At 33.9% G+C, this 11,803-nt stretch overlaps 1 protein-coding gene across 4 annotated transcripts in view; it reads right to left on the minus strand.

The window, feature by feature from the left end:
- Positions 1–7,722: 7,722 nt before the first annotated feature.
- LOC106461691 (calcium/calmodulin-dependent 3',5'-cyclic nucleotide phosphodiesterase 1-like) overlaps positions 7,723–11,803 on the minus strand; it is a 51,005-nt gene continuing 46,924 nt past the window's right edge. For all 4 annotated transcript variants that reach the window (XM_013921539.2, XM_022388708.1, XM_013921538.2 and 1 more), the window contains 2 exons: positions 10,219–10,431; positions 7,723–9,431 (listed from right to left, as the gene is read on the minus strand). In XM_013921539.2, the coding sequence (XP_013776993.1) occupies positions 9,331–9,431; positions 10,219–10,431 (314 nt within the window). In that variant the 3' untranslated portion in view covers positions 7,723–9,330. The remainder of the gene's footprint in view (positions 9,432–10,218; positions 10,432–11,803) is intronic.

Raw genomic sequence — 11,803 nt, forward strand, 5'->3', positions numbered from 1 at the left:
GTGTCTACTGACTGACTGACAGACAATAGACCACTATATTGTGGTGCGAGAGGTTAAAACTGGGGATCTCTCCAGGCGACCTTCGGCCCCTTTTCAGGGAAATGAAAATCGTCTGTCCGATGCTAAAAAATCCTTTGGTATGCCTATCAAGACCATCAGAATACCCCACCCTTCAGTACACTTCCGATGTAAGTACAAATAGGCCTGAATACGTTTTGTGAGAATCCATGTTAATTTAATGCATGAAAGCTAATATAATAGTTTTAGCCATGGCTGGTAGTTAACATAACCTAAGAGAATTATACCTGGGAAAAAAAAGCACAACCACACTGACTAAGCTTGTAGAAACCTGTACAATCCTAGATACCTTCTGTTTACCTTTTTCTTAATAAAATCATTGAAAAACTAGGACAAAAATACACACACATATATCAACCCATATGCCCCCCAATGGAACAGCGGTATGTCTGCGAACTTTACAACGCTAGAATTCGGGTTTCGATACCCGTGGTGGGCAAAGCACAGATAGTCCATTGTGTAGCTTTGTGCTTAATTACAAACAAACAAACAATCAATCAACCCGTATATCTGAAGGTTGAATATTGAAGCCATGCTTTTTGTCCAAACAGATGAACAACAGCTTTGTAACAGCTTGCTTTCGGAATGCACAAAAATAATTACCTTTAACTTTTCAAGAAGTACTGATGTGATAGTAAAATTGATAGATTCTTCTGAATCTTCAGGTCTTGTTATGTCCTCAGGCAAAACATAAGCCACATTTGTTTCTTTGTTGTTGCTAAAAAACAGTGATGCTTTTGTTTACACGTGACGTCAAGAAGAGGGAAAGCTGTAATCTTTCCCCAACCAGTAGATCAGATTCGTGTGTTGACATTTCAAGAAATGCGATGCCACGAGACACGGACAAGATAGTGAAAAACACCAAAAATATAAGCCATAACTGCAAAAGACTGCTTTCTCATAGTATTTTGTCATTTCAAAAGTATATGACACTATAACTTCAGGTTTTATTATTTTGACATTAAGTAAAGCATTTAGTCAGACGTAAAGATAATTGAATTAATGAAAGAAAATATTACTACTTTAATAGTCTTTGAAACCATTTGTTTATACTACATGTGTATTATTTTCTTTATAAAATGCACTCTATAAACTATAATTTCGTTTAGAGAAAAAGCTTGCAAGTGTTAATCATTTGACGTAACATATTTTAAACCCATACATTTTAAATAGCTGACGTCAGCGTGAGAGTTGGTATATTTAGAAATATGTATATAAATAATGATTAGTCTAAAAGTTTACAATGAAAGGCCTAGTGTCAATAAGAGAAACTAAATGCTCCGTGTCGGATATGAAAATATACATAATATAGAGACGTCACGTTATATCCAAACAACGTCATAATTCCCCAGATAGCTTATATATTTATCAGAGTATATTTTATGTATTCGTTAATTCTAAAATAACTTGATAATACACAGTTAGTTTGTTTGTAGTTAAGCACAAATCTACACAAAAAGCTATATGTGCTTTGCTCACCACGGGTATCGAAACCCGGTTTCTATTGGTTTATCTGAGAGGGGCATGATAATACCTAACAGCTCACATGATGATAGAGAGAGCTATTTACGTTATCATATTTCGTTGAGAAGGCCCGTACGACACATAAAAAATAAAAGTAACAGTACGACTTAATGTCTTGTGCATAAGGTGACACAATTTTATAATAAACATTACATTTACGTAGTATTATCACTTAATTCCTGCGTTACATGTGCATCACTCTCGTCTATAAAACTATAATACATACGGCACGTGTGACGATGGGTGGAGAGAGACATATCTAGTTGACGGTGGAAGCCAAGGAGACGTTACGTGGGCACACTATCCAATTTTTCTTCACCACAAGCAATAACAACCACATTTGGTATTATGAGATGAAACTGATTTTCTCTATGAATGAGTAAGATGGGTCCATTATATAACGGGAGGATTGGTCAGTAATTTTACGAAATAATTCTGAGTTTCTCTGAAAGTAACTGAATTTGTGCAAAGAAAGAGACAAGACGAAAATGTAAACACACAACGAAAATAATCTTTATTCTTAATACAAGACTACATTGCATGATTGATATAACATATCAAAGAGTAGCCTTTAATTAAAAATAATCTCTTCATGTCTTATCTTTCAATCTCTTTGGAACTGTACCCAGTGTGAGAAAACATTACATTATATATATTTGAAAACTTAGCATCATACCTTCCTATGATGATTAGAGCTTCCACGTGACTGGTCATTCTCATTAGAAAATAAGGGGGACTATAACCTCGAGATACCACCTGATCTACCAATGAAGAAAAAATGTTGTCTGCCTTCACTCATACTATGTATAACTTTTCAGCTATCTTCCCATAGGCAGAAGAGGTATTATTGTTATATCAAAGGAATGACACAGAACAAGAGGTAGCTAGAGCAAAAGGAAATTAACAACTTTCTTGAACATGTGTCACAAAAACAACAACAAAAAATGCACTTACTTAAAATAAACTTTTTTAAATAAAAATAATAATACTAAAAATGGGCAGCAAATATGTTTTACTGCACACAAACTGGGTGATCAACTATTTTTGTGTAATTTTGAATCCAAAGGGAGAAGACAATGTCATATGTCGTGGCCCCCCAGTGGCACAGCGATATGTCTGAAGACTTACAGTGTTAAAAACCGGGTTTAGAGAGCACAGATAGCCTATTGTGTTGCTTTGTTCTTAACTACAAACAAACATATGTCGTGACTGAAGTTGGATTCATAGTACATTATTGTCATGCTGTGGTGACACAAGATGTAATTGACAGTGTTTGAAAGGTGTTTCAGAGTTTATGACTTCTACTTGAGATGATAAATACTAACCATTAAATCACAAACGGAATCTTTGGAAGTATGGAAAAATCAAGCAGTGCAATCAACCAGCTTCTCTTGCTCATTTTCATGGGATGAAAAATGAAACCATTTTCTGTGAAAAAAGTTTCTTCCACCAGGTGTCGGGCTTGACATCATGGTTAGGAAGCATAGTTGCAAATGAGAAAATCAAAGATTCGAGTTCTGGTTATACCACTGAACACTCTCCACACTTTCAGCCATGCCAATCAATCCTGTTATTGGGTTAAGAGTAAATGTGTAGGTGGCGGATTCCCTCCGGCTAGTATTCTAAATTAGAGGTGGGTTGCCCAAACCTTAATATTTCTGACCTAAATTTTTAGCCCATGTCTCACTTAATGTGCCAGGTACTAAGATATGTTTCCTCTTCTTCCTGTACATTAATCAGTGTTGGCTGGAATGCATTGTAAAATATACAAACAGTCTTCATGTAATCTCCAGTTTAAGGGATTTATAAGTTAGATATAACTTTATTCAAGGATTTTCATTTCTGACACTATTTTTGACATTTTACAGACTCAATGACCTATTTGATCTTGGTCGTCATTCTGGAAAGGTTTACTTTATCTATTTTTGCCCTTTTTTTAGATAACTTGGTATTTCAATACTATAATCCGTTTCTTACAAAAATTATATGTTTTCATGGAAATTCTAATCAACAATAAACATAACTTCATTTTGAACCCATTTCTTAAGTTGTTTATACGATGTCATCACACTTTTCAGAGTGGAGGTGTCAGTATTTTTGTCATTAGTAAGGCAGATCCCCAGTACCGTGATAATATATCTATACGTATTCATTAGCATCATTGACTTTATCATGTGCCCGTGTTTGGGGTAATTAGGGTTTCTTTGTTGGAAACTTTTGTTGTTATTTTTCTCGGTACAGATATACATGCTTTTAACAACAAGGACATTTATATTTTGACCACCTGCAAACAGCTTCACGACAAGACACATTGTATTTTTAAATGACCCCTTATAGGGCAAACATGTGGGTATACTTAATGTTGGGCATCTTTTACCAAACCCCGATGCTTCCACACACCTTTTCCTCCTTTGAAGCTACGCAAGAGCAAATTATTCGTGGAATATACAGTTAGACTAAGGTCTCCATATGTACATGTCAAGTTTTTCTCCACAGAGTATCATTCAAGGTTGTGCCTATTGTTTTATTTACACTTGCTTTGCTAAAGCGCAGTTATGGAGCTTATTTCCGTCAACTTTACGTGTACAGAATTTTATGTTGTTTATGACAATTTCAGATTGCCACATTTCCATTCTGCTTTATTATTTGTGCTGCACCAGGCCAAAACAATAAAATGGAATGAAAAGACTGTGTCTTAAATGATACCCATCAAAGTTGTTATGAGAGGTATTTTTGCTGGAGACATTACTGTAACCCTTTCTAACACAGAATAATGTGAACCACGTGCAATGATGTAGACTTAGAACGTGGATGATAAATGTTTATGTATTAGCGCGAGATTTTTAAAGTATCTTTTTTATTTTATTCACATGTTTTTGGTCACAATTTCTGAATATCTCAATTCTTAGAATAAAAGAGGTATTGCATCTATTGTATGACAACTAAAAGCAATTAAATTTAATCAAAGTTTAAACTAAAATATATTTTTACCCAGTCGAGAGTAATGTTATCTTTTAAATATTTAGAGATGGAAAGTGAAAGAAAAAATATATTTTTTGATTCATCACCAAAATTAATTACTTGATTTATTTTTTTATACATAGACAGTCTTGTCCAAGTCTTTAAGTGTCTTCTCACATGACGCGATATCCAGCTGGACATGCATGTTCTGTTACAGGGAATATTTCCCTATTCTACAATATTTGTAGCGATATTTTATCTCCACACAATTCCTTAAACCATGTGAACGCGGTACGGTATGCTCTACCGCAAAGATGAAATCTCTTCTTTCATATTTTCTTTTGTAACCTATCATCCAGTCTTGGGAAATAAGATAAAGTATTGAATATCTCGCCTGTTTGAAAATTATGTGCTAGAAGTGAAAGAACAAGGATGTTTCAAGAGTTCTTTGATTTTATATAGCATGGTTACTTTGTTCTTTCTGGTTGCATATTCGTTAGTTTTAAAAAGTTATTTTAATAAGTTTAACTCTTCTGCTAGATATCTTTTGTCTATAGATCGTCTGTAAAAGTTGTCATGATACTTATTTTAGTTGAATCTCATTGGCAGGAAATAATGTTTGGATGACTATTAATATGAGTTGGTTTTCAAGCCATATCTCTTTCTGTTGTTTTAGTCATGGCATTCAGGGTAAACTCTATGAATGGACATTTCTTATGTAGGAGACTATAAAGATGTTCCTGACGCTAAAATATTTCTTTTATATAATAATGACAATTTTAGTGTGATTGATGTTATGTACGACTTGTTCTAAGACTTTGTTTGGTGTTATTTAATTGATTAATGGTCAAATAATCTCTAGAATGTCATAACAAAAGACGGTTACTGTAACTTCAGTTGACTTAAAAAATAATAGTCATTGTTCAAGCCCGTACGCAGAATGTTTGAAATGGGGGTTCTAATTTGTCAGATCAAAAGCCAACACATCTTGTGCGTAGCACAATCACCATGCAAAGCATGCTAATGCTACGGAGGTCTGGAGAAATGTTTCCAGAAAACTTGTAAAAAAAAATGGCGCTATAAGATTAAATCTGGAAGCAATATTGCCTGAAATTTAGCTTAAACAATTGCATGACTTTTCACACAACGCTAGAAACCGGGTTTCGATACCCGTGGTGGGCAGAGCACAGATAGCCATTGTGTAGCTTTGTGCTTGATTTCAAACAAACAAACAAACAATTAATTGTTAAATTATATTACTAATTTAAAAACTCTGTACAACAATAGTATATTAGCTATTTCAATCATTGGCTATCATATACTTACATGTACGCGTTACTGAAATAACATGTTAGCATTCTCCATTCTATGGGGGCTCTTTTCCATAATAGATTACATACAGTTTCAAAGTTGATAGTGTCATAAAGATTGTGTATTAAAGCTAGAGCACTCAGTCTTTCTTCAGTTTGTGTAGACCTCAGGTAATTATTCCACGGGCTGAGATCAAATTGCGAGTCGAATGCCCTGACACCAGACCATGCCAGGCCAAATAATACAAACACTAACAAGTATTTCTGAAGTCGCAAATGAACAACACCACTAATAGAAAAAATAGATGTTTTAATGACAGTGAGTTAAAATGAATTTTTTATAAGTTCAGTCTGTTCACAATAAATGGTTTTTAGCCTTTTATAAGAATGATTTGAGCATGCTCATACAGTCATATTTGCATATTTTGTATCAAATAATATCATTATTATTAAGATGGAAGCAAATACACTTAGCACTGTCAAACTGAGAAATGCCTATTGTATTAAACATCTACATATTTATTTTGTATAATGATACAGATTCTATGGACATCATCAACGATTTATTTGAACAGCAAACAGTTCTATCAGACACCTGTAGAAAGATGTGTAATTCAGCATTTCATCTGTCAGAACACAACCTACCAAAACGAAATGTAATGACAAAATATAACATAAAATTATTATAAATAGCATCTGTAACCTTATATCCCTTCATATTAAATATGCAGTACTTAGCTGGTCCTCCTCATACTCTAATAACCTCTGCTTTCGATCAGGTTATTGATGTGATCTGCTGTAATGTCATCCAAAACTTCTCACTAGAAGGCGCTGCAACTCAGCTAGAGTAGCTGGTTTAGGGTCGTGGTTAGCAATTTTCAGACTCAGTTCTGTCAAACAATTCTCAATGGGATTAAAATCTGGAGACTTGTAGCCATGACAATCTTGTAACGTTCTTCTAGTCGAAATAATCTCGTACAATACGCACACTGTGGGCAGTAGCATTGTCATTTTGGAACACAAAGCTATTTTCAAACCTTGCCTTAGCATATAGCAGAAATACCGTCTCCATGTGATGCCTATAGTAGGCGCCATTTACGTTTCACTGGAAGATAGGAAGCGCAGTTTTTTCACCATGATGAATAGCTGCCCAAATATGTACTGCACCACCTCAACTGTGTTCCCCATGGGAAAGACAGCCTTCCCTCATCAGGCAAATGACGAACACGAATCCTACCATCAGCCTTAAAAAGCTGGAAAGAGGGCACATCTGAAAAAAATGACATGTCGCCAGTGTCCTAACTGTAAATTGGCATGCTGTGTTGCTCAAGTAACAAAATGACGGTGGTGAATTCTGATTAATATCGGTTTGTAGATAGCCCTTCTTGCAAAATAATATTGTTTGGTCAGTTTTCTATTCACTGTTCTTCTATATACCCTAGAATGAACGTGTCCATGTCATTCCTGTCTTAAGATGTTGCAAGACTTCTTTCAGCCTTAACGTGTTAACCAGATCAAAACACGGTCAACTCTGACAGGAGTTTTTCGGCGTCTACTGTTAAACTTTCCTGGAACAACGTTTCCTCTAGTCCGATTGATATTTCAGGAATCTGGATACAATACACTATTGTTTTGGCAATGCCTATTTCTGGACAGTCGAACAATTTGACGCCATATAACTTCTGGCACGTGTCGAGGCATGACTCTACACCAAGTACAGAGAAACTGTCTGAATAAAGCGTTGATCTGTTTCGAAAATATTAAATCTAGTTTACCCTTTTATATAAAACAGGTGTATGTGTGTGAAAAAGCTGAAAACATATTATACAAACCAGAATAACAACTGATACATGTTTGTCCGATCATACTCTACCTTCTCTGTTACTACTCGGGCATTTAATCAATAACTATTTCATGTACATAGAATAGTATGCAAACATTTTGCTCAAAACTGTAGAAGTACAATTCTTTTTGATATCTATGGCATGATTAAAAGTTGATAATATTTTAAACTAGAAATATAAAACTTGTCAACGTAGCTCACATTGTAACTGAATTGTTTTATTAAACTCAACGATACAGAAGTTACACAAACTCTTTAAATATATATTTATCTTTTCAACCCGAGATCTTTGAAGTAACTGGAAATATTGCATTAATATATTTAACAATATTTCTGTTGCATTTGCACAAAAACAAAAATGATCACCATTCTCAAAATCTAGCTTACTCCAATGTTAAGAATATATAGTTTGAAGTATGTACAAAGCAGGAAGTATTCACACGGGTAAATATGATTCTTAGCACATAAGCACCTCAACCAATTGAACAGGTTATGTACATATACACGTAGGGGAGCTTGAGTATATTTTACAATAATAACTTAATACCATTTGCACTGTTTCAATGCTTGGATACTGAAACCGTCATAAAGTTTATATATGTTGCTGACTTATACTTAGTTAAATAAGCAACAGCTTTACAGACTCTTTCGGTAGGAACCTCAACTTTGTAATAATAGTAATTATTTTCGTCACTATGCAACAGCTGTAAGGCAGAACACGACATTAGGGTTTTAAACAAAACACGAGCTTTTAAAGTACTGCTGTACTGTTATAACAAGCACCTGGTGGTGTTCTATATAAACAAATTATGCCCTTGTATATTTTGAAACTATGACAAGCGTGTTGCTGGCGCTGCAAAAACGTTTCACAAATAACTATATTGTCATTTTACCAGAATTAATAAAATTCTCACTGAATGTGTCTTTTTCAAAATTATGCATGGGTGCTGACTAATTATTATTATTACTGCCTTTGTCGTTTGTATGAAAAAAGCTTGTTTAAATATCCAAACTAATTCTAGTACTACATTTGACTGATTTTTTATCTTGTAAGTAATATAGAATTAAATCCAAATTGTCGTACTTAAAAATTTTCCTACATACATGAAATATATTTGAAGTTTGTTACCTTTGATGATAACTTGATCCAGGGAGATCAGTCTAAAAAAAGATGATATTTGAAATAACATAATTTCAAAGTAAAGTTACATTTCGCCATTGTTAGTGATCTTAATGTGCAATTTGTTTGATATAAATATCGTATAAGACTTGGTTTACATCCTAACTTTCAGTAATTTTCAGTTGGATAAACTCGGTGTATTCAGTAAACTGAACATTCTGTACAAAAGATGATTAAAATGCGGTTATGAAAGTTTCATGTCAATATGTAAGGATTGCTCGTTGAGAAGAATCAAGACTCTTGAAAGGATCAGAAGACGAGTAGATTAGACCTAAAAACCTCTTGTATGTTAACATCTTCACGTGAAAGAAAATACAAACTACAATGATCACATTAGCTACGTGTTCAAGTGTAATGTGTCGGAGGCTGCTACCTTTTCGGTGTTAGTATTTAAAAAGTTCCAATATTTTATCACAAAGCTCCTGATTCACAATTCACTGTTTTTCTGATGACGAAAATGAAAAATGACTTGTTTCATCTTGATGTTCTTTTGAAGACGACCTCTGACCATCTTCCAACGCCTTTATCTCGGCATCTGTGGCACAGAAACAGTATCAATTTCATTTTTATACAATCTCACATTGTTAACGCATAAAAAGGTATTAACTAAAGCTCTACTGAATAACATTTGCACATTACAGTTTTTCGTGACAGAAACGTTCACTGGAGCATCCTTTAACGTTTATTTAACTAACATACTATCTGCACTATCTTCAGACTCTCCTCTAATAGTACTTAACGAACTGTGGTCAATGTTCAAGTCCCACAATAAAGTTTAAAATTTATTGCATATTTACAAGGCCATCGAGATTTTTGTAATAATCTATATTCCAAGAAGTGTACTATTTCAAAATATGTGCAAATGTTTTATAACTGTCGTTTGTCTTAGTTTGCTCGTGAGTTTTATCTAATGAAATAAAAAGTTGTCGTTATGATGTTTACGTAAATTAAATCTACATTTCGTTATTTGATAAGTAACTGAAGAGGACTGGAAATCGCATCATTATATTGGTTATATTTTATTCCATTCTGATAAAATAAGAATTCGTGGATGATTATCTAGTCACAATCAACGAATGATGCAAATAAATAACAATCCATAATCAACGTTAGTCTGGATTATTCACTATATTTTATACCTATAGGCTTAATATATAAAACCGTAAAACCTTAAAAGTGTTTAAAAAACACTATTTTATAATTCTAAAACATCATTTCAGGGAAACACCAGTAAAGATTAAAATATTATTATCTTTTTCACAACACTATTTCTTTACATTTCAATATAAACAGATAATTTAAGATAAAAATTAGAATTTTACCTTTCTTTGCTCTTTCTTGCCAGAAAGCTTTGTTATGCTCTAAGCATAGAACCCAAGGTCTTTGAATCTTCTTTCCATTACCTAAGCCTAAAGTAGCAGAACTAGAGGCACTATTACTAGAGGGGTTTGCCTTATACTCGAAACCTGGACCATTCGCGGTGTCCAAAGAAGCGTAATTAACGTCCTTTGTTGACTTTATACGAGAGTTACATTCTGCAAATGATAAAAAAATCTAAATAAACTTCTTAGACTCGCCTTAACAGCGGTTACTAAAAGCTATATATACTGGGCAAGTTTTCAATCTTTACATGATTGAAACTTACATGCTTTGCTCCTTATACTTCATAAAATAAAAAGAGAAAAATGTCTATTAAACAGATGTTTTTGAAAGACCAGTTAATCAGAAAACTCTTTGAAAGGATTACTAGGAAGTACAAGTACACGAACGACTGTTTAAAAGGTCATAGCAATTGTACCTATATTTCTTTTAATAAGTAATGATAACATTCTCTGAAGAAATAACATTGAGATACAACATGTCAATACCATCTGTAACTAACAAACATTTTTTTGCACTATAAAACCCCTACAACCCGAGCATTTTAAAATGTGTGTTTTTTTCCTGAGAGGCAAACTATCAAACGTGACAAAGTTATTCTGCCAGTAACCCAAAGGATGAAAATGTGTCTGGTAAAATGTTTTTGATTGTAATATATATTTGTATAAATTATGTTGGTGAATTTGTAAATGAATTTTCCACGATACAAACGATACTCCCTTGTTAACACACAATTGTTGTCATGATATAAAAAACTGTTTAGTGTAGGTATTATTAATTATCTTATTTTGTGAATGAATATTTCATGATTGTTTAGTTTTTTCATAACAAGAGAATTAAAAGCAATTATTTTAAAGTGAACGTTATGCGAGTTTACCTATGTAACTCGGTAAGAATAGTACGTTGTGTTTATAATTCATTGATGTTGAGGCTATCGAACGTCGCGTGAAAATTATTGATATCGAGGATACAGAGCTTTCTGGAAGGCAACCAGATGATTAAGTGATAGTATATAAATAGTGAAGAGATGAGCGGGAACAGCAGATAGAGCAGACGAGCAAGTAAAATCACGGGAAGTAGAAGTTTGGCCAAAGAAAAGTTAAACGTAAAGTGAACTGCCGTAGGAGTGAAAGGCCTGATGGTTAATATAGGCCTAAATAGATAAGTATAATTTATTCCGTCAAAGCGAGTTTTAAAGTAATTGATCCAGCTTGAGTGCACTTTTACCAATGGTTGTTGTTTGTTAGTTAAACACAAAGGCACACAATGGGATATCTGTGCTCTGCCCATCACCAGTATCTGAACCCGGTTTTTAGTCTTGTAAGTCTGCAGACATATCGCTGTGTCACTGGGGGGCTTGACAAAAGGAACAGACGATATCTGAAGTAGGAGGACCAGACGATTACTGGAATGCGACTGTGGTAACTCATGCTATAATTGAATACTAGTGCGATAGAAATAGAGAGAGTAGTTCGTCTTGTCAACTGAACAGGCCTAGGTGGACTTTTAATAAGAAGAAAACTATAT

This window comes from Limulus polyphemus, unplaced genomic scaffold, assembly GCF_000517525.1.
Source record: "Limulus polyphemus unplaced genomic scaffold, Limulus_polyphemus-2.1.2 Scaffold1011, whole genome shotgun sequence".
NCBI classification, from domain to species: domain Eukaryota; kingdom Metazoa; phylum Arthropoda; class Merostomata; order Xiphosura; family Limulidae; genus Limulus; species Limulus polyphemus.